Genomic DNA, 24,246 nt, shown 5'->3' with positions numbered 1-24,246 from the left:
TCTTGCTCACTAGTTAATTATTTTATTATGTGGAGGAACTGACAGCCTTTGATAAGGATGTCATCTGATTTGTAACTGCAAAACCCTGGCACTGCAGGCATCTTCTCATTCTGGAGCTGACCCTGTCCCACTGTGAGGCAGCCTCCTCTCCACTGCCTCCAGGTTGTTTCCACAACCTGTGCCTTAAGAAGCCACCTAAGCCTTTCTTCCTGTCAGTACAACTGGCAGTAAATGTTCCTGGTGAACTGTGTAGTGCAGATTTTTTTTAGGCTGTATTCTTCCTTCAAAACCTCCAAACTTGCTGGGAGACCGTTGCTATGGGGATGAACTTGTGCAGCAGCTCCTGTGATTTTCACCGTACTTGTACCTGGAGGAGCGGGGCTGAACAGGCGTGGGCAGCACAGGAGGGGCACTCGGTGGGGACCGTGTCTGTCACCTGTGGCGCACGCGAGGAGGGAGCGGATGGGCCCCTGCACAGCCACATTAATGCTCATCCCGGCAGCACCAGGCAGGGCTCCTGCAGAGAGCAAGGAACTGCCCCCACGCCTCACCTTCACTCCAACACGACAGTCAACTCACTGCCAGGAGTGTTTGCATCCCATTAGAGAACTCCAGCATTTGGTGTTAAAAGGGTTAATTAAACACTGAAAATGGTTTCTATTTCCTTCTTTGCTTTAGGTCAAAATGAGTCTGGAGTTGCTGTCCATAACGGTAGAATATATTTAGTTGGTGGCTATTCGATTTGGACAAATGAGCCTTTGGCATGTATCCAGGTGAGCGATTTAGGTTTCTTTTAAAGTCTTTTCCAATAATCTTGCAAGTATAAGTTTTGCACAGTTGTTATTAAAAAAGGAAAGTACATGTGAAGAGGAGAGATTAAGGATATTTCTTATGCAGCCACTGAACCTGCATAAACAGAGAGAAAATACTGTAGAAATTAAAACTATTTCCAGATGAGCCAAAAGATGCAATTCCTCTAAGATGTTCCAGTAAACCAGGGTTGAATTGTCTTTCCTTTGGCAAGGTTTGGATAAAATAATGCGTATATATTCACTGGTTACACAATCAGGTTCAAAATTAAAAGGGTTGCAGGGATAATGGGGCTAAGAATTTTTCCGCCCATATTGGGATTTTTCTTTTCTTTCCAAGTTGTGTTTCTGAAGGGCAGCCAGAGTTAATTAGTTGTTCATTCACCAAGTGCAGTCAGCCTGCTACCTGCCCTTCTGCTTACTGTTTTAAATCTCCAGTAGAAGTTTTTTGATCCCTGCCCTAGGCAATAGGTTGTCCAACAAACTCTTCTGCTCTCCCATCTTTTATAAAAGCAGCTCACCCGCAGATCCATGGCTTTCAGGTATTTTGGTACAGAAATTAGGAATTCTTATCTTTCTGCATGTTTCTGAGTGAAGCAGTTCAGCATCACAGCCACTGCTTTGTCACCAGCTGGGCAGTTAAAGGCAGAAACCCCTGTTTATATCTCAGTTTCTGCACTTTTGCTGATAAACAACATTTTTATTAGCTACCAACTTTTTGGATTTTAGAATTTCATCTCCAGACTGTCCCATAAGACTAGAAGTTAGGCTTAGCATAAGAAGGGAGTATATTAGGTGCCAAGATGCTGGTCTTATGTTGAACACTTAGTAGCATGAATTTGTAAAGAGTAAGATAACACAAGATAAACAGTTAAAAACATGTTCTGGTCACTAGTATAATTGTGTTTTAGCAAGTTGTTGGATACCACACCAAAAAATGTATTGGAAAAAGTAATTCATGCTGGCTTGGATATAGCTGACATATAATGCTTTGATGGAGTAATAGCACCATATAGAGGTAGCAGCTGTGCTCCACCAGTGGGCTCATTTATAATCAACAGGTACTCTGCAGTATTGCACCTGGGTTTTAATACGGCTTAGTGACAAGCAAAAATAATCCTGGGATCTTGCTTTCTTAAATGGACATTTGTCCACATCCCCAGACTGGTCGTGAACTGGCAGCCTGCCTGACACAGTCCCCACATAAAAGGGAAAAGAAATATAATGAGTGATTTGGCAGAGCTGTGTGTGCTGTCCCTCCTCAGCTGTTGGCAGTGTGCCTGGCTTTAACTAGCAAAACTAGCCCTTTTATCTTCCAATTGAGGAAAACTGAGGTTGCTCTCTCCTTTGGAAAAAAAAAATTCCATTTTTTCTTTAAATTTCTTTTCTTACTTTAAGTCAGTTTTTATTTGGCATTCCCATCTTCCATAGAGCTTCTGTGCCCCCTAAATACCTTGGAGCTGACAAACGATTTCTACTCTGTGCTAACAAGAGCCCTTCTACTCTGCAGAGTAATCCACTTGCATGGCTGCACATTCTCCTGCCAGGAAGCAGGATCCAATGTCATTGTTTGCTCCCCAGTGCCTGAGCACTCAGGTTTTGGGTTGGGTGATGAGAACAGCAAATGGATCACCAGATCCATAAATAATCTAAAAATTATCTTAAGCTACCTTTTCCACTGGGATTAATAGTAAATACATGAGGTGGGTGCCAGCAAATTTGTGTCAGCTTTCTTCTGTGATCCCAAAAATATTTTGTATGCTTTGCCATGCAGGTGCTGGATGTTAGCAAGGAGGGGAAGGAAGAGGTATTCTATGGGCCTACGCTCCCCTTTGCTTCCAATGGAATAGCAGCCTGCTTTCTTCCAGCTCCTTATTTCACATGCCCCAACCTTCAGACTCTGCAAGTGCCTCACCACAGGATCGGCACGATGTGACATTCCTTGCGCTTCACAGAATTGGAAGTGGAGCACCTTCAGACTCTGCAAGTGCCTCACCACAGGATCGGCACAATGTGACACATTCCTTGCGCTTCACGGAATTGGAAGTGGAGGAGGAAAACATCAAACCCTGTGTATAGAAGGGTTTCTCTGGGTCAGTGAGAAGAATCAATCCACTTGGGCTGCTGCTTTACCATTACACATTTGTCTTAAACTCAGCTCACAGCAGGCAGGCAGGAAGTTCCAAAGCCTGCGTGCGGTTTCTCTCCTCGGCCTCAGGCGCAGCAGCGGATGCGTGAGCGCGTTGTGCATTTCTGCGGTGACCACTTGCTACGTGTCCTCTTCATTTCCTTATGCAACTTCGTCAGGCATTGTGGATGCTCTCAGCTCTTCCTGGGCCGCTGCTCTTTGGAGTCTGCACATTCAGTTGCTCACCAGTGGCGCTTTCAAAGACAATAAAAAAGCTCTGTTTATGTTGACAAAGATGATATAATACTGTGCTAATTATGCAACTTACTCAATACCTTTGGCAAAAAGAATAACAAATGTGTTGACTTCCAATTTTGAACTCCATCGTTTACAGTTTCTCATTTAATAATACTTCATTTGAAATTTAAATACTTCAAAACAGATTAAAACAAAAATAAGAAAACAAGCCCTATAGGATATGAGGAACAGATAAAAATTGTCTCAGCTGTAAGGCAAAGAAAATGAAGACTCACGGTTAAACTCAAGTCTGAACTGAATGTGTTTGTCTGAGAATCTAAAGATTGTTTGGGATGTCATTTACCAAGGTCTACTACCAAATAAATGTTACCTTCTGTCATATGATCAATTCTGCCTGACAGCTGCAGTCTTTTAATGGTGGAGATCAGCCTCTTTACTATATAATTAAAATGTGCCATTTACTTAATATTTTTAATATCCAGTTTGCAAGGGGTCACCACATTTACAATTATCAATGAACAGTCTCGTTTTGTCCAACATATGGTCCCACAAATCACTGGTCTCCAGAGGCTAAACAGGTGTAGAACAATGTCAATATTTATTTGTTTATTCTTTCAGTTTATATAGCGTGTCTCCATTCCACTCTCCAGGCATATGCCAGCTCACAGCAAATACTCTAACCTGGTGTATTTTGGCTTTGCTTGGCTACTGCAGTCCCTGTCTCTTATCTCTGTGTTTTATTTACATATTGAACAAAAATGTCAATGTTTGTAAATATTAACCAAGCATGTAATTAAATCTTTCTCTATTTCTGATTTATGGATACTCTGCACTTCTCTGCCTTACCTACTGATCAGCTCCCTGCCACTGTGCTGCCTGAGCAGACCTATCAAATTCCTGCTGATGCTCCTGCTAATGCCACATGTGGAATGTGCTGCAGCAGTAGCCCATGCCTGCTGGACAGGAACAGGTTTGACTTTGTCCAGTGAGCAGTGCTTTCTTATCAAAACTATCTTTTAAGGGTCTGATTACAGGGAAGTAACTTTATTATCATTTCTGTCTCCTGCTGGGCAGTATACTGGAGGAACATCACCTTTCCTTTTCTGTACTTTTCAGGCTAGAATGTTTTATGGTTGGGTTTTTGTTGCTTTTGGTTGGTTTTTTTTTTTTTTTTTTTTTTTTTTTTTTTTTTTTTTTTTTCTCAGCTTCCTCACTTTCCTTGCCTCGAGCAGAGCACAGTCTTTGCCTGGCACACTGGCTCGAGTTGCTAACAGCATCTCCCTCTGTGCAAAAAGCACACCTGTATCTAGGCAGGACTTTGCTCTGTGCTGCGTTGGAGCTGGATAGGCTGTACATCAAGACACGTTTTAATTTCTTGATTTAATTTGTTTGATCTCCTGGAAATCTGCATGCAAGGGACAACTCTCTGAACAGTCCGTTTACAGGAATTGTTTTCCTTTGTGGGCTGCAGGGCCCAAGCCAGGCAAGTATACAAACTTTGACTTAGGTGTGGCTTTCAGGGACAAAAATGGAGTATATGTCTCATTTTCAAGAGAAGGGTGGCTAAAATAATCAAAATGTGTGCAGGGGCTTTGAGTCTCATCCTGGAGGTACCACATTAGGTGAGAGATCTGCTTGTGTTTTGGGGGCAGAACTGACACTTCCTGTTTGTAAAGCCCAGGGCACTTCTGGACAATTGTGCAAAGTGTGTTTTCTATGTCTCAGCTTAGTTTGGAGACTTTTATTCCTAAGTCTCACAGCTTACCACAGCTGTAGCTATGGAATCATTTCTAAACTGCTGCTTCTGGAGAGCAGGGGGAGGGATTAGGATGGATCAGGATGACTGCTGAGCAGCAGCAGAAAGGGGCAGCAATGGCCTGGGTATGAGAAGCAGAGGGGAGCAGCTTCCTTATGCAGAGCAGCATGTGCCTCTTGGTTCGAGGTCTGAAAGGCAAGAAAGTTGTTTATCATGTTTGTTCTGCCTTTTAGACACTTCTACTGCTCTGGTTGTTGTCACCAATTGTCTGCACTGTGAATGGCAGTTTTAAACAGCTGTGCAATTGCATTATATTGGTTAGGGGCACCTCTGCCACAGAGCCTCAGGACAACACATATGCTCCTATTAGTGTCAGGATCCTGCTCTGGCTCTTAATCATCAGGCTCCACTGATTACAGAGGTCTTTCACAGCAACCTTAGTCATTTAGGTTTTTGTGTCACACTTTCCTATCTGGGTCTTTCTGCTTTTTTTACAGGACAGATGGAGGGTGCTTTGCTGCACCTGAAGTCAGAAAATGCTGCATAGCCCTTGCCCGATGAGCAGAATGCAGTTAATTATTACCAGGTAAGAAAAGGGAGGAGTGTGCATGCAAAGAGCAGGCAGAGAGCACCCTGCTGTGGCTGAGGGGTCTCAGCTGGAAGGAGCGAGGATGGGAGAGCAAGGCTGGCTTCAGCTGCCACCTGCAGCTGTGCAGGACTCCTGCAAAGGCTGCCTGGGGAGCTGAAGTTTCTGAATCATCATGTCCTCGCTTTGCCATCCTTCCATGGAATGTCTCTGGCTTCTAAAACTGCCATGGTTACAGAATCCTGTGCATAACCTCCTGATCCACCTGTGATGTTCTAAATTTTGTACTATTTTAGGCAGACATACAACTCTGAACCCAACTTTTGTCCCTATCCAGCCTATTGGTTTTGGTACTCTGGCACAGTTTAGCTCAGTTTTCCCACACAGCCTTAAAGCTGTCCAGAACAAGAATATTATTTCCATGCTTGCTGCTTCTTTTGCCACAGTCTGATCATCACAGAGGGAGAGCAGATGCCAGCACAAGTCATTTATCCAACTAGGAGTGCGCAAGGTAAGGGGCCAAGTTGCAACCAGTGAGAACTCACTAGTTCTTCAGGGAAAGAGCTGTCCTTACCAGTGAATAATGCAGCAGTTACTGACTCCTGTTTGGAAGAGGGTGCAGTTCTATGCCCTGAATTCCTTAGATTTACACATTAAGGCTATTTGTATCTGCAGCTAAAACTTTTGGGCCATAAGATCTTGAAGAGCTGTACTCTGATCTTTTTCAGGCCACACCCATAAAGAATACTATTCTATCCTTTATATAGCTTTAATTAAAGTATATAAATATATATACTTCACAAGCATCAGCAGCACCATAAATATATATACTTCACAAGCAGCAGCAGCACCAACAGCCTCTTCTGCCACACTGGTGCCTTTTGAGCATTTCACACCCAAGTGCTGACTAAAGGAACACTCACACTTGATAAGCCAGTGTGCAGCAGTTCTGCTTCTGTACAGTAATGTTTTTGTAATCCTTTGCCTTCTAGTTGTGGCTTACGATTTTCTTCTTAGTTTAGCAGCTTTTGAGCCAAGTTCCTGACTTTCAGAAGAGCTGAAACTTCTGTAAGTTTTTTTCATCTAAATTTTGCCTTCCCCAGTTACCCTCCCCCAAACCTGTACAGACATTTAGTACATCACTTTCAGAATCGCGGAGAAACAGATAATTGAATATTCACACATGCAGAAACAACCCAGGCAGAATGTGGAACAATGTGGAAACAGGCGCGAAAAGAGGCGGCATCTGTTTATTGAGAATTAAAATGTAGAATAAATTAAGAGGGCAAGGTTAAAACACTTCATCTGCAGACAGAGTTTGTAGGGGAGGAAGACTGCAGGAAGTTTATCACATAGACTGTGTATAAGGGACTTATGCAGTTCTATTTTTGCAAAATGAAGGGGTTTCCCCCCTCCCAAGGACACTTTATAAAGGGATAAAGTGTCCACATAAAGAATGGTTTTCCAATAGAGATGATTATATATAGCAGTTTCACAGTAATGCCAGAATTAAAATGCTAAAAACGCAATGCTTCAAGTACTGAAGAACAGAATAAGTATTTTTAGCAATACCCTAAATTCATGTAAGCAAATGCTGTGCTAATTTTTCCTCTGGTGCCTATGCAGGTCATGCTGCGCCTTTCTAAAACAAACAATGAATTTAGCAAATTTGCATTTTTAATGCCTGTTTTAGTGTCATTCTGCAAGAAGAAGGGTAGAGCCAAGATAGTGTTTGATGGACTGACAAACGCAGTGATTTTGGATGTAGTGTGGAATTACTCTGCTGGCATTTCCAAAGGCCTGTAAAGATACCACATCTAGGAATAGAGGATCTGAGCTTTTGCTTTTTTTTGTTGTTGTTGTTGTTATGTACATACCTTTGTGCTTTGTGCATTAGGCTTACAAAAGGTTTATCACTTTAAAGCTGCTCAAGTAGACAAAAGCCATATCCTAGTCATTCATCATAAAACAAGCTTAATTATGCTAGGACATATTGACACTGCATCATATTTTTAATCTTCAGCATAATTTTATAACCATTACTAACAGATGGGCTGATTACACTGAATTTGGGTTTTGAGTAATAGTTAAAAATTCTAAAATATAATTAAACTGAAAATACCCATTGCATGCCTAATTTTTAAAAAGCTTCTGAAAGAAGGAAAACCAGAGTGCAATAAAACCCCTTTTTTTGTTTCCTGAGGGAACTATATTGCATTTAAGTGCAGAGTTATCAAAGTTCCTTAGATGAGCAAGCAGTTTATGCTATTGGCAGCTCCTCTTCTGTCCAATAGAAGAGGAGAGATAGGCCTGGCCAACAGATAGGCCAGGACCTTATTCTTTCCATGGGTCTGCTGCTCTATTCCAGTATAAAAGATGTGAACTTTTCTATTTCAGAACCTCTTTTTTATCAAAACACGTACCTTCCCCCCCACCTTTTTTTTCCCCATTGAAAATGAGAGCAAAGAGTAATTAAAATCAGGATGTTTCGGCTCTTCAATAACAATAACAAATGTAAAATTCTTATGAAACGGAGGGACAGCTTTGTGGGACTAAAGAAAGTCATGTGAATTCTGAACAGAAGGTATTTTTTTTTCATGTTATCTTGTTAAGGTTACTAAAGAAAAGATAAGCCAGTCTTCCCTCTGCCTGCCATTGTTCATCATGTGCTGGACATGTGTTTCATATCAGAAGGTGATAATGGGTCAGAGGTGATTGGTATCCTGAATTCTGGAATAGGGGAAATATAAAGATTAAATACTGTCTATTTAGATCTCAATTCTATGCATTGCAGAAAAAAACACTGCTTAGTATATCTACACACACATCACAAAAATGTGTGTTGTGATGGTTAAACCATCACAACACATCCTCTTATATCCTGGGAACTGTACTCTGGCCAAGGAGATCAGTGTGGAAAATTCCAGCAAGGCTCATGATGGCTCATTTTCAGACAGGTCTCCCATCAACAGTATTAGCATTTCCAAATGAAAGGACATTCTGGTCACAGACTGAGGGCAAGAAAAAGCATACTGAAATTTAAAATTTTGTTAAAACGCCACTGACAAACAGTGATTCTATAGTTATGAGTAATAAATTAGATGTCTGCTAGTTTTGGCTGGGGTAGAGTTAATTTTCTTTACTCAAGTTTCTTCTTCATAAGAGATGTTTTTGTTATTGCTGAGCAGGGCTTACAGAGCCAAGGCCTTTCCTGCTTCACATACTGCCACGCTGGGGAGATGGCTGGGGGTGCTTGGGAGGCTGGGAGGAGACACAGCTGGGACAGGTGACCCAAAGTGACCAAAGGGACATTCCAGACCATGTGACATCATGCTCAGTACGTAAAGTGGGGGAAGAAGGAAGACACGTTTGGAGTGATGGTGTTCATCTTCCCCTGTTATGGTGCTACACTGTTATGTGTCATGGGGCCCTGCTGTCCTGGAGATGGCTGAGCACCTGCCTGCCCTGGGGAAGCAGTGAATTTATTCCTTGCTTTGCTTTATTTGCATTCTATTCCTCTTTATGGCTTTTGTTTTCCCCATTAAACTGTCTTTGTCTCAACCAAGGAGTTTCCTACCTTTTACCCTTTCAATTCTCTCCCTGTCCCACTGGTGGGGGAGCAGCTGTGTGGGGTTAAACCATCATGACATTAAATATAGCTTAATACTATAAATTTTTCATCATATAGATGGGTTTGAATGATGAAATTTCTCTGTACTCTAGCTACAATTTTATTTTCAGGACTTTTCACCATCTGTTGCAGAATCTACAGCTGCAGGAAATGTTCATCCATGCAGCAGTGATACTTTTAAACAATGTACTGCGAGACACTCTTGCCACCCTCTAAGTAAAACATCCCTACAATAAGTAGCAATCTTCAAATGAGTGAGGTTGCTTAGAACCTCATCTTACCTGACCTTTAATGGTTCCAGGGACAGAGTGTCTACCAGCTCTCTGAGAAACCTCTCCCAGTGTTTCACCATCCTCATAATAAAAAAAAAAAATTCTTTCATATATCTAGTCTGAATCTACCCTTTTTAAAATCAAACTTTTCAGTGTAAAATACTATAGAAAGGTTCAATTTAAATAATGTTTATTGCCTTAAGAAGCCTCTATACAGACAGCTTTTTTAGCTATTAGGTTTTTCTATATTTTAGTTAAAACCAGCATTTTCTTCATTCCTCCTGACTGGTTTTGGACTGCTGTTTGGTGTATGCTTTGTAGGTCACCATAAACTAGCATTCTGCAAGTCTTCCTCTCATTAATATTATTGGAACTATCAGTCACATCTGCAAATGCCCATACCACCCATCAGATCGCCCATTTGGCACCGGTTGATGACTGTGATGCAAAATGTCTTGTTTCTGTTTGTATTAACTTTGTGACAAAGAAGAATTATAGTTTCCAAAGTGTTTAATTTCTCATGTAATGTGCCAGGAGCTGCTATGCTTTTACATAAAGTCCTGTTGCTTTTTCTGAACCTTCCAGCCACTACAGATAGCATATTAAATATGTCTTTAATAACCTACTAAACACATCATTAAGTGCTTCATTGTAATATCTGTGCTATCCTTTAAAATCACATTTTTTCCTTTCAGGAAGTAATACTACAGTCAGACATCTGTTCTGGGATCTACTGTGTGGTAGGACTCAAATTTCAAAAGGCATCTCAATTAATTTCTCTTGGAGAGGGGTGTTTTTAATTTTTTTCAAAAAAGCTTTTCAGAAGCAGAATCCTCCTGGGATGAATAAAACTCCCAGGTACATAAGCTTACAAGAAGCTACAATGCAAGTTCAATAAGTTACTTTCATAATGAAAAGAACCTCCACGTTCTGCACTATTAAGTAGCCTAAAGAGGCTTTTAGTTACTGCATTATCTGAAGTACCGATAGCCGATTTAGTCAAGAAGATTATCTAGTTCAACTTGATAAGATTACTGTAACGAAAGAGAGGCTGCTCTGAACAAGATTTTAGGGATTTTTGTGGAGCTATTAGACATAAAAATAATTTTTCCTTCCTGTTAACATTGTAAAATTAAAATGTGAATAACTTTAAAAGTAAGAGCCTGCTCACTGGTGTTGCCATTAATGGCAAACCCACTCCAAAGTCCAGTAAGTAGCTTCAGAAATTTTCAGAAAGCTTCAGATTATTGAGAGAAGTGAAAAGTGTAGATTACCATAGCCATTAATGAAAGTTTCCTGAGCACTTTAGGAAAAAAAAAAGTAGAAAAAGTTACAGAGCTAGATCCACCCTGGAAAGACCCATAACACAGCAAAAGATTTGAAAGATTCAACTTTCCCAGCAAACAGGAATAATTACTAGCCTATCATAAAATTATGAGTATTTTAATTAGAAGCCTGTCCTCTCTTCTTTTTCCCTCCCACCTTTCACACTTAGTATAAGTGGTTAACTAATAATGTCATGACTTAATTAAAAGACCATTGGGACCCCCAGAAAGTACAGATCAATTTTAAGAACATAGCATGGAAAAGGAAGGGAACAGGAAATCTAAACCTGCCCTTTCTTATTTAACCAAAAAGAAAACAGAGAGGTTTTACAATGGAATATGAAATACTGAAATGTTTTAATACAGGTGGAAATTAAAGACAGCTATATACATTCTGTGCAACATAAACATTTTAAAAAAATACTCTCTCTTAACACAAACTTTATCACATTGGCACAACCCCTGGTGAATGCACTGCATTCAACAAGTTGAGTACTAGAGAGCACACGTTCTTCCCATTCTACTAAAATAATAAATTAGAAATTACAAAATTATGATTTTCTTAAGAACAGACTGAATAAGATTTTCAAATGTACACTATTAAGAAGGACAGGTCTCATTCAGTGTGAACCAAGTTGTGAAATTCTTTGAAATCTGGTCTTGTGTGTTGCAATACAGGCTCTGTTCATACAGATATTTGAATCTGTAATAAATTAGCTTTCAATTGTTCTATTACTTTTCATCAGGATATTGAGTCAATCTTCAAATGCATGACTATAATACAATACCAAAGTTTTGTTGTTTTTTTTTTTTAAATTAATACATAAATTGGGGAAAAAGCAACCACAAAAATTGATACATGTATTTCCATTGTAAAGATAAAAAACTTGTCTAGTGTGTCGTAGTCTGTAGTTTTAGGTACCAGCAACGTCATAACGTCCAAAAGGAAAGGATTAATCACCAGCACATTATTGATCTGTCTCATTTTCCAGGTTTTGTATCTCATTTTGTCCAGCCTCTGCAAGGTGAGATAAGAGTCTCTTATAGGCTTCTCTGTTGGGGGAAAAAAACCAAAACATACAACATGTTACTTTAATAACCTCACACCTTCTAGGAGTTAAAGTGTGTAATTCCCAAACACATTGTTTAGATATTGAGATATTAAAACATTTTAACTTCCCCCCACCTATTCATCTGCTTTTTTGCTGTGACTCTTTAGCATGGCCAGATCAGAGGAAGAACAGGGACTGCACTGTTTACAGCTAGAAGTGTAGTGGAGCTGCTTATAAGCCTACTTGTTTAGTAAACTGCTGTGAAATACAAGTTCCTTATTTAAAAATAGGAGTTTCCAAGGCCTAGATAATATTAGCATTCAGACTTGATGATGTTTGCTCTCTCATTCCTGCCTAAGCAATCCCTGTGACTCTCACCACAGCACAGTGATGTGAGACTCTCGCACTTGGGTGCAGCCCAAGCTGAACTGAACTGACTGAACCAGATTCAGACCACCATCCTCAACCAAGGACAATGACTGTTTTAAAATAAACCTGGAATTCAGAAGGGAACTGTCACTCAAGTGGATTTTGCAGAAGAGCGCATATGTGTTGGTGACACTTTTCACCTTAAGTTCATTCTAATACTCTCCAACCCAAACAATGTAATTATTGTTAAAGTATTGCCTCTGACATTTAGGTCTTTTCTAATTATCTATTTTTGTCATGAAATATTAACTTGAGCAAACAAAACTGCAGTTTTCATACTAGTTCCTTGCAATTACAACACTGGACATCACTACTATAAGCATTTAATGCAACTTCTGAACCTTCTTTTACAGATACAGATTTGCACTTTAATGTCTACAGTAATTGCACTGAATATGTTAATATCATGTTATTTAGAGTCTAGGACCAAAGAGAGAAAAATCAGGTGTTTTTGAAGAGAGAAAATTAGTGTTCTTACAATAAAATGCTCATGGATCACCTTAGGCTGCTGGGTAATGGAGCACATTCTAAATACAAATTACTAATAGAAAACATCGGCAGCAGATTAGATAATACATATGGTTTAAGTGATGAGCATAAAGGAAATGTAGCTCTTCAGTAATCTCCAAGCATGTATTTCAGGAAGCTCAAACAACCTGCGTGCTTTCAGCATTTTGTAGATAATGGGATGAATGTTAAAATATTAATGGTATTTAACAAAAGAAAACAAGCAGAAATTTTAGCTATGAAACACATTATCAAAGAATAAAAAGCAGGTCATTTGGAAATCCTTCATATAACGGTAAATCAGGATGATTCTGGGCAAATTCTCTTAAATAAAAGCAAATGCAGTTGTTGGTAGTGGATAGTAAAAAGTGAGTAATATAATTACAAATGAATTAAATACATTTTTTACTAAATGATAGATGACACTCCTGTGAGTACCCTTCAGTGTCTCACGAGTTATTCTTGCACAGCTCTTGTCTTTTGGATTTCTTATAGGCCCTGCCAACACACACCTCAAAACTTCCCCAGTGTAAGGCATGAGTGGATTCTCCCCTTTGAGCAGTTCCAGGATGTGTAGCAATGGGACTGGGGCCAGTTCCCTGCCCAGACCACAGGAGGGTCATGGGCAGCCTTCCAGTGAGCAGCACTAACAGGAGGAGCCCTTTTTGGCTCAGGTGCCACATGAGGCAGAGCTTCCTGGAATTTTGTAGCAGTACCTGCATAGATGCTAAAAGGTCAGTGCTGCATCTGCACCCAGACACCATCATCCCTGCAGAGCTGCTCCCCTCCTGTGCCATTTTCTCCTAAGGCCAGATGGATTCACGTGCCAAATATTTCTGTCCTGAGTTCTTGGGGGGCAAACAGAGGAAGCGTGAGCCTGCTGTGCCTATTGGAGCCAACCTATCCTGGACACCCACAACTCTTCTAAGTTTAGATTATGAGAGAACTCTTGAAGTTGGGGGTATTTATTTTCCAAGCGTCTCAGACCATACCTGACTATAGTACAATTTCACAGATGACCCATAAAGTCCTCTAAAACAGGGACTAACAGGAAAATTCTTTGGGTAAGGAATTCCTAATTCTGTTTTGCAACATACATTGTAGAGACAACCTGGCTTCCAAAAATTCTGCTCTGGTCTGTGGATCCTAGTATCAAAACATCTCTGGAAATATTTAACAAATATAGATGGCTTAAAACTATGAAAGGCTAGAATTAAGAGAGATTTCTGGCTGAAAACACTTAAAAATCACTCATTTTTGAGTGTCTGTGCTGCTGTCTTAACACTGCTTTCTTTCAACAGAATAAACCTCTCCTATTCATTGTAAAAAATAATATTAAATGAAAATCAAACCTCTGTGCAGCATTTCTTCCAAGGCCTTGTTTGTGCTCGGAATCCTTCAGAGACTGTGTGATTGTGGGAATCAGGCTGGTAACTAAAGTCTGATCCAAGACTGCCACTGTTTCCAGGATGCTGAAAACCCGGTGATCATAGACAGCAGTGTAGTCCTGGATAAACTGCCTGAGGGGGATACAGGGGCATTTAATGCAGGGTCAAAACTAGATGCAGAGAATATGCAAACAACAACTGTAGAGTCTAATCAGAACAGTCTGGCTGCATAGCAATTTTCATATTGTTACACTGGAATACTCTACTTGGAAAACTTTCTCTAAACAAAGGATGGTTTTGAAGCCTAATGCTAAAAATTCCACACATTTATTTTCAAGTAATTTGTCAGATTCTGCTGCTGTTTCACCAGGACTGCCTTGTTCGTAATGTGTGTGAATGTGTGTGAAACTAAACCATATATTTTTTATTTAATAAATAATAATTGTAATAAAAGGACTAACAAAACAAGAGTTTTGATTCAAATTTGCAGAACAATGTTGGCATTTCTTAAAAACATCCCCTGGATCTTAAATAGGGCAGATAATTAGATGGAAGCACATCATTTGCCATCCGGAGGACCTGAGGACTTGAAGGCTCACAGAGTATATCCTTAGCACCCTAAGGATGACACATCCAATGAAATTGATGTATCACATATAGACTGGCATTCCCACAAACACCCATTCTTTTTTCAGTGAGTCTCTCTCAAGGCTTTCACCTAGACCTAGCCCAATACAGCAGCAGTGCTTAAGTTTTGCAGAATGTCTTTTGAGTGCCAGGTCATGCAGCTCTTCTACTGCAGCCATGCAAGATACAGGATTCATTTTGCAGAGCTATGAAATAAGGATAATTTACATTATAATAATCTATTATATTGTCACAAAATCACATAAAAAAAAGCTAAGCTTGTTATATGAATATTAGCTGCACTTCAGATTAGGCACACACATCTTTCACAGCACCATCAGCAATCCCAAGGAGTTTTTCCAAGGAGCTTTTCCCATCGCAGGAAAAACTATATGCCTATCAAAATAGTACCTCATTCATGAGGAAGCAGGTATGCCTCTCACTTCTATTTTTCTGCTCTGGCTTTTTGGCAAAGCTGCGTTCAAATCCAGTGCCAAAAGTACCATTACTAAAATACCATAAACAACAACAATGCAGCCTGCTAGGATAATTAGTTATTTTAAGAAAACATGTTTGCTGTCAATTGGCTTCCAGCAGCTTTGCTGCCAGTTGGCATATTTTCTGGTTACCTAAATACAGAAGTCAGCTGGGTGGCATGTTCTCCTCCTGACCCTGCTTGGCAGCCTTCTATCATGTACTGTACAATGTCTGTAGATATTTTTTTAACTGCAAAAGAAAAATCACAAGATTCACACAGAGCTCTTGAACTGGCCATCTGGAGAATGTCTTTCATGAAGACAAAAATTTTTAAATGAGAAAAAAAAGGTTTAATCTATCTTTGTTGCAAGTGAAATGATTGTGAGAGCACTTAGTTAGATTGGCTGTAAAGAACAGAATGAGTCATGGGTTTATGCAAAAGTCTTGTTTTCACCACCATTATCCTTTAAACAGATTTTTAAATACACAATGGTTTTTTTAAAGTTAAAGCCAACAGATATACATTTAGAGGAAACAGAGGTTTTATTTAAATATAAGTTCTGTTTATATTCTTTAAGCATTCCTATTTGATTCAAAAGAAAGGTAGTCACAGCTTTATATCCTGCTCGAAGCTGTGTGGATCTACTCCATAATTTCAGTGGTAGAGATTGTTCTGAAATGTACCCTAACTGTTTTTTAAGGGAAAAAAAAAAAAACCTAAAAAACCCTACAACCTCCCCCACTATTTTCTCAATAATTGTTTCCAAATAAATACCCAAGTTGCAAGATACATCTCTTCCTTTATAAAGGTGGAACGGAGCTGCAAGGACTTTTCTAGAAGGGTGTGGCAGAACCCTGTCCAGGCAGGCAGGGAGCTGGTGGCTACAGCAACACAGGACTTCCAGCTCATTGCCTGGCACATTGCAAGGTGGGTACTCAGCTTTTAGCATATATGGGTGTGATGGCAAAAAGGGGAAGAAAATTGGTGATGACTGAGCCAATTTCCTAAGCACATCTTGTCCCTGAAATTATTATAGACCAGAATCAAACACTACTTTATAAGAGAAAATTCCCAGGAGAAGTCAGAGGTGAATCCAAATTTTGCTTAATGCCTCTCTAGCAGCAAGAAATGGAAATTTTGAACTCAGGTACATTTGTTACACAGTGGTGGGGTGAAGAGAGTGCTTCATTCCTTAAGCAGCTAAAAATCAACAAGTTCTTGCTACAAAACAAAGCATGCTAAAAGAAGAGAGAAAGATACCTTCAGAGAGCAACATGCTACTTTTAATCCATTTATAATGCCTCTGTGGGGAGAACATACACTAGTCTTATTTGGTCTCAAAACTTTAGGTGGTAGAAAAGTTCTGCAATTGCTAATGGAGGAGATTATATGGGAAGGATGGGGAAAAAAGGAAATGCCTTCAGATTCCTGAGAAGTTGATTAGTTCATTAGAGAGTTAAATGAGGCAGGACTTCTCTGCCTGAGAGGCAGAAGTCCGAGACCAGCTAATGAAAAAAAAAGCCTCATCCAGTTTAGCCAGCCAGATTGTTTTATTCACCTCATCTGAGAGTCTTAAATACTGGGATGAAAGATGCTCAGCTGTGCAGAAATCTTGCAGGCGTGGAGAGATATACTTAAAGCAAACAAACAGCTCACCTTGCAGCTCATTAACCAGTACCAAGCACTTCAACACAGCTGGGAGAACCAAGTCTATGTCACACAGTTCAGTGCTCTGGCTTCTCTGAAGTACTTCAAGAATGAAAGCAAGAACAGAGGCCAAGCGAGGAGGTGGAGCATGCCCTTTGAACTGCAAGTAGTTTTCCCTGGGAAGACAAAGCAAGCCAGAACAAAGTCTATGATTTGGGGGTTTTATTCCATGTAATGCAAGCACCATATACTTTAAAATAACTGTGATATTTCAGCAGGAGGCCTATTACATAGATTTCTATCTTTATCTAGGCTTAAATAATGGCTTCTATTTATCTTAGTTGTAACAATGACTCCCAGTTTGTCAGAGGACAGTGATATCTTCTGACTCTTCTATTCAGAAAGGAGTGAGAAATAAAAGCCATCACAATTACAGATAAAAACCCAAGCGTGACTATTAAAAGCTAAATACAAAGGGAACTTCATAATATAATTGAATTCATGAAGGAATCAAGATTCTAAAATCTTAAACCAACATGCATAATACAGCTGTTAATTAATTACATTATTTAGCTTTATGTGCTTTTGCAAACTCACAATCATACTTGTGGTAACAGCTCTGCTGTTACACTGGTACTGTTATTTGATTTTTGTAAACAGTATGTTGTAACAGGACAGGCAATGACTGATTTTGTTCTGTCAAAATTAACACAAACATCTCCAATATAAAATCTGGCACGAGGATAAAAGGTGACCTGTCAATCTGCAACAAGAGCAAATTTCAACATCACACACATGGAGTGTTTCAATTTTAACACATTGATTTGTTCATTTTCCACAAAAGAATACAAGAATATGAACTACTGTTGGTTTGGCACGACAAATTAATGGAATCTGAAGACAGTAAGTTTTGCAGGTGAAAGAGAACACAGCATTTATTCATCAGTCAGCAAGAGCAGTCCCAGAACCTTCAAAAAAACATTTTAAGATATTTAATATTAGGTACTGTTACCTACTCAAACAAGGCACATATGTTGGCTGAGCAATGCATCAATTAAAAACCAGCATCCTTATTAAAAACTCAGTAAAGAGTGCTTCTACAACTTTTAAATTAAATGTGACTTCATTGCACTGCTCCAGAGCACTGGTGTGACTTGGCAATTGAAAGCTGTGACACTCACAGTTCTTGTATCATGTGGTCTGTCTTACTTTAATATTAGCAACTCTGAAATCTTCTGTCTCATTAATTACTCTGAAAATTTCCCACAATTTTTTTATGTGTTCTTCCACTACAACAGCTCTCTGAGCCAGATAGTACAATCCTGATGGTGTGGTTCTCTTTCCTCTCTGCAGCAGCAATACATTCACTGCTTTCATAAAGCAAAGAGGCAAACAAACTGCACCTATTTGTGTGACTGCCTCATGACCACCCAGCACTTTGCAAACCAGGGTGCTGCTCAGTTCCAACACATTCTTCCCAGACCACTAAGGAATGTTTCACATCTTAAAAATCACCAAGTGCCATTACACCTTTAGAACTTTCCATTCTCAATCCCCATGTTCACATATGCATGCACACATTCAAAAATAACTTTAATAAGATGACAAAGTTTGGGTATCCAAAAACATGTCAGAAGTAAGATTGCGAAATCTTAATTGACTCCCTTAATAGGTGATAATACAGGCTTTACTTTCAGGACTGCCTATCATATTTACCCAAGATCAACAATGACATTCTTTTTCTGATCAACATGTATACCCACTCTTTAACAAATAAAGATCCAATCACGGTGGATATAGGCCTGTGTTTGAGGGGGTTTAAATCCTTTCCCAACATGGAAAAAAAGTACAGATTGTTCACTATCCTGCAGTACATACAACAAGTGTCAGCCTCTCAGCAGCAGGAACAGAGATTTGTAGCTGCTGTTGACATCATGCGAGTGGTGACAGCGCAGTGAACAAATACTGTCTCCCTGCCTCTCTTCCTGTTCCCACACCCCCAGTTTTCCATGTCCCCTGGGCAGCTGGCACACCTGTGTATGCTCTGACACTTCGAGAGCAACAAGGCCCCCCATGCACAGGTAACTGTGGCAGTTCTAAGCACTACAACTCTCTACCCCTAAATACAGCCTGAGACACACACATGATGATGTCTATTGGAGCATAATTTTTCTAGAAAAGGACTTGCATTTCACATGACCTCCAGCAATATTTTTTGTTGTGGCCTAGGACTTTTATCCTTAATTACTCTCTCACAAATCTTTCCAATTTTACTCTCCTGATATATAAACACTGTCCTCCCTTTGCTCCCTGCCCAGCAACTCCCAGGCTCTTCCAAGAGCTGCACCATCAGCTGAGAGGAAAGCAGAGGCCTGAGCTCATGAGCTATTTGTGAAATCTAAATCTGAAACCTGAGTAAGTGATGTTTTATATCCCACTGGTCCTTACCTTATGACATGCCAGGTGGTCTTGCGCAGACGGAGCAGCTGGGGGGCTGTGATGGAGCTGCCTAAAGCAGTGAGCAGAGGATGCTGCCCGGCACCGGCCGCAGTCGGGGAGGAAGGCAGGAATCGTCCAAAATAATGGCGAATAATGCTCCCAAGGAGTTGATTTAAATAGGCACCCTGTGTTTGGGACTGACAACATATGAAGGACAGGCCCTGTAGAAGAAAATTTTAGAAAGTGAGGAATTAAATAAATTTTTACCAGTACAGTTGAATAAATCTTTAACAACTGTATGCTAAACACTCACTACATGCTGTGTAAACTGCTGCACACAGAGTAACTATGCCTGACAAACAAGCATTGCTGATTTGCTGCAGACATGATGATCTGCAAATGAAGACAGAGGCAGGCAAAGATTGCTAAGGAGAGAAAAATCTTTCACTACAGTAATACACTGGAAGATAAGCTTTGGGACATGCAAGCGCCCCTTCAAATTCAAAATAAAATTGTGGCATTTCAGACCTGAAAAAGCTTCTGTGCCCAAAAGCTTCTCATTTCTGTTTTCAATCCTGCACATGATCTAACAAACTATGTTAATCAGGTAGTATTTAAAACGGGACAGAAAGAATAAATACCTCATCTGCTTGTAAAGGACTGTGTCAAATTTTTGTATAAATGATATAGTAGAAAAATGAGCACTTAGAATTGAGCTCCAACACGAAAAGATTTGCTGATAGTAGGAACAAATTAGGGTAAATTAGGCACCATTTATAAGGGATTTAGAGGAGGTTTTAAACTCTGTTTAAGATAAGGCTAAAACTGCTGTGATTTATCCAATATAAGCTCTATTGATCCAGAGAAAAATCTATAAAGAAAGTACTTGCCCAGAAAGTGCTTATCTGAACTCTACCTGTAGTTATGGAAAATATATATGGTCTATCCCTGAAAAAAAGAGTAACATTCTTACTGGAATGGGTTCCCATAAGAGAAAGTTAAGACCTTGTTTCCTTCCCCCTCCTCCAACTACTGAGAGCCAGAAGAACAAATCACTAAGAGAAAAATAAAAAGGTCCCGTGATCTCCTATCTCAAGGGTCACAGTCAGCAGCACAAACAGAAGCCTCTTGAGAACTCAGTTTTCACAATAGTTTTGTCCAACAAGAATAATGGTGTAAAACAAGGTCAAGCACAGAGCTCCCTAGACAGCAATTTCAACAGTACTTCAAATTTCCATTAGCATTGCAATCCAGACTCCAGTTTTGATAGGAGGAGTATCTGTCTGAATATTTATGGTTGCTGAAGTAAACTAATGCCCCTAATATAGGAATGAACAGATCAAGACAAGCTCTTTTTGTTCCTCAGCTATGGAAAAAGTGTATTTCTGTTGCTTTTTGTATAGAAGTCAAAAAAACCCATTTTTTGATTCCCCAAAAACATTTTCATCTATACCTGTCTGTGTGAACATGACAGAACAATTTTTTTCAGGGGGAAAAAAAAAAAGGCAGGCTGAGGCATAGCTGAGGGTCTTGAAATGCTGAGTTCCCAATTCTGGTTCCACAGGAAACATGAGATTTAAAGAAATGTGGTGTCTGAAGACTTGGTGGCTCTCTTGAATGCAGACTTGGCTTAAGGGTTTTACCTCCCATACTTTTAGGGTTCCTTGATAATTCTGGCAAGTCTCAATGATAAAAACCACACTTTCTGAATTGAAGCTTTTAGTAAAACTTCAGATTTTCCCCTCGTTTAGTGTACATAGAGTATATTATTGTAGGAAAAACCTCCTGCTGCTGTATCAGAATTCTTAAAAAAAGAAGTCTGCTACTTCTTGGCAAGTAACAGACTCAGACACTGTTAGAGATGACAGACTATTTAGTGTGTAAACTTAAGTGCTTGATGTTTTCAGTAAGATACTGCAGTAGGCATAAAGAAGAGTTGCCTAAGCTTTCTGTAGTAAAGCTCATACAAAAAGACAGAATGTATTCCATAATCCAAATACCAGAACAGGCACTCTTAAGACTCTAGACTCTTAGTGTTTTAACACTAAAAGAACCCAGACATCGATGACAAAGTGTATTAATTTACTGGATAAAAGGGACACAAAAAGCATCACAACCTTAGAGGATACCTGCAGGAATACATGAAGAAGGCAGCACCTCTGAAGAACTAACAGTGGCAGTTGCTAAAAGGAGACAGTTCTTCCAACCAAGGATCAACAAATGATACACAGTATCAAGAAGACATCAGTTATTAACTTGTAAGAGTTACTGTTTTTAAGAATGATCCGAGACTTACTAAATGGTTGCAATAAAACAAAAAGAATATTAGAATTTAGATATCTGAGGGAATGCTGACTAATTTTTGCAGGTCTAATAATTTCATTTCAAAGTGAACCAACAAGCCTAGCCTGATCCTTCATAAAAGCATTTTCGTTTTTTGGGCTGAAATAAATAGATTTGGAAACTGCATCCCAAAAAATTAGAAAAGAACTTGGATTTCTCTCTTGGACAAAAAGACCTACTGACTTCAGGTCAAAACTGTGTTCTTTTTTTTGAACTCTTCCTTTTCCTTACATAGTGCAGACACCAACAGACCTCCATAAGGTTTGATATCATCATATCCCAAGTGGCACAAGGCATGAATTACCAACTCTGCACAGCAGGTGCAAATCTCCAGCTACAATGGCAAAACACATCCTAGGAAGTGCTGGCCAAGGATGTGATTGCAAGGTAATCTGACAGAAATTTCTTCTTTAAATCCCACCAGTAATTAAGCAAGATGAAGGAAGCTACCATTCAAATGAGAAAAAAGAAACACACATGCAACTGGACTGCAATTCTGGACTAGAGATTTGAAACCAATCCCATCAGACCCCCAGGACAATCCCTACAAAGCAGATGGACTTTAAAGGGTTGATAGAGTTGCTTTCTTTTCTTTAACTATGCTCTTCAGCCATCTTCTGAGGTTAAGATAAAGAAAAAAAGAGGTCATTTTAAGGGGAGCAGAGAAGCATGACATCATCTGCTCTTCATTTCAGCAGAAAGGCAATGGATTCCTGTGTGTGTTCACTGCAGGAAACTTTTGTGGCCAGAGCTGCCTCTTCTGATTTATCTGTATATCTGTAAATCACCTGTGGAGAGCAAAGAACCGATTAGTGTGGATTACTGGAACTATTCACTGCAGAAATGCCAAGCTACCTAATGATGACTTACACTGTAAGTCCCGCTGTTGGAATAAATCTGCTGTCCACCAATTAATGTTGTACAATTCCTATTAAATACATATTATAATTCACAAAGTGTACTAATAAGCTTGCTCAAATACCGGACCACAGATGTGGCTCATGGGAGGGCTTTTAAGGTCTGATCTCTGACAAATGCTGAGCCTGCACAGGGCCATTAAAATCACTGAGAAGTGCATGCTGTGAGCACTACTCAGAATGAAGCTCTTTTGCCGTTCTCAGTATTTAGACAGAAATCAACAAATCTTCTGTATTTGGATAGAATTAACACTGATAAATCAAGCAGGGTATCTTACCTACCCTGTCCTTATATATACAGTCCTTATTCCATGCACCCACACTGTATTCTGCAAGATAGATTTAAACTAATATTTCTTCTCCAAAAGTTTCTTACACTGCTTCAGTCTTTTCCCATATTACTGGTAAATGTATACTAAAATTCCTCCAAGTCATTCTCCAAGAAATCCATCAAGAGCAATATTGGTCTGAAACTTTTATGAAAGATTTTAGCAATGCACTACCACACAAACCAACTAAACTTTTTGCAGTAGTGAAATACCGGCGGTTAAATTTTACATACCTATCTATCTCATAATGAGGAACAGTCCCAAACAATTGTAAAATGGGACTGTTCATTCACATTCTTCCTGATTTACTTTCCAAAGTCAGTCATTCAAACAATTCTGAGGGCAATTTTTATATCTCAATAAAAATCTTTCTTAGGTCATAAAGTATTATCAAAACAGATGTGCAGTGAAAGAAATAGTACCCAGATAGTAACCCTTTAGGCAAGATAAAAAAACCAAAAAAACAGTTTAAAAGTCATTAGAGCTAAGCTATTTTAACAAGGCAGCATCAGTGACTGAGTTTAAAAAAAAAACTTGATAAGCTCTCTGTACAGACCAGACCAGGTGCCCAAAAACTGTCAAAAGGCAGGGTTCTAGCCCAAAGTTCTATATAAGCACAAACATAGAAAGTAAACACAGTCAGTCTGAACTGAGGAGAGAGAAATGTAACATCCAGTAGTAATTACTGCCTTTGACAGTTGTGTGCTTGTGTAATATTAAACAAATTTGTAGGTTTGGGGTGCTGAAGGACGGTGAAATACAGCCATTGGTTCTGATGAAATGTGTAGTAATAAACTCCATTGAGTGAAGAGAGGGAGCTTTGTATGTTGTCCTAAAAGATGAAAATATTCAGGAATTCTACAGGATTTCATAAAATTGCTGCATCAGTGGATACGTAAAATAAACTGCTACTAGGACTGACTTCAAACCCCTTTAAAAGCCACAAAAAGGATTAAGATTAGCTGTTAAAACCTCTGGAAAGAGGGAAGTTTTTTCAGGTTATTGCTAGCAAAACTAAAATGTTTTCTGAGATCTGCAGCAGCTTTTTGAGCAAAAAGGGAAAAGCCTACACTGTAAGAACTGAAGAAGAAAAAAAGATGGAGCCTGAAACTTTTCAGAAGACTAAAGAAAAAAAAAATTAAAAAGGAAAGGTTGCTGAGTATAAATTCCACTCAAGGGCTTTTATAGTTTGACTATGAATAAAGAATTCGCATGTGTAGGAAGATGCTTTGCATGGTCTCCAAATTCCTGTTTCTTTATCTTCATGTAACTGTGAAAGGATTAAGTGGTAAACTGGAGTATGTCAAGGGACAGATCTACAGAAC

At 39.4% G+C, this 24,246-nt stretch overlaps 2 protein-coding genes across 2 annotated transcripts in view; one reads left to right on the top strand and one right to left on the bottom strand.

Moving 5' to 3' along the window:
* The window catches only part of KLHL32 (kelch like family member 32), a 119,567-nt gene extending 116,793 nt beyond the window's left edge, over positions 1-2,774 (top strand). Inside the window, exons 10-11 of the mRNA XM_041412337.1 lie at positions 679-773; positions 2,584-2,774. Of these exons, the coding sequence (XP_041268271.1) occupies positions 679-773; positions 2,584-2,745 (257 nt within the window). The 3' untranslated portion in view covers positions 2,746-2,774. The remainder of the gene's footprint in view (positions 1-678; positions 774-2,583) is intronic.
* Positions 2,775-11,100: 8,326 nt separating this feature from the next.
* The window catches only part of MMS22L (MMS22 like, DNA repair protein), an 88,837-nt gene continuing 75,691 nt past the window's right edge, over positions 11,101-24,246 (bottom strand). The window contains exons 21-25 of the mRNA XM_041412335.1: positions 19,342-19,553; positions 16,903-17,069; positions 15,398-15,494; positions 14,106-14,273; positions 11,101-11,818 (exon numbers count right to left, since the gene is read on the bottom strand). Coding sequence (XP_041268269.1) covers positions 11,734-11,818; positions 14,106-14,273; positions 15,398-15,494; positions 16,903-17,069; positions 19,342-19,553 — 729 coding nt within the window. The 3' untranslated portion in view covers positions 11,101-11,733. The remainder of the gene's footprint in view (positions 11,819-14,105; positions 14,274-15,397; positions 15,495-16,902; positions 17,070-19,341; positions 19,554-24,246) is intronic.

This window comes from Onychostruthus taczanowskii, unplaced genomic scaffold (assembly GCF_017590055.1).
Source record: "Onychostruthus taczanowskii isolate IOZ18803 unplaced genomic scaffold, ASM1759005v1 scaffold39, whole genome shotgun sequence".
NCBI classification, from domain to species: domain Eukaryota; kingdom Metazoa; phylum Chordata; class Aves; order Passeriformes; family Passeridae; genus Onychostruthus; species Onychostruthus taczanowskii.
Note: the sequence above shows the minus strand (reverse complement) of the source record. Positions and strands in the feature narration are given on the sequence as shown.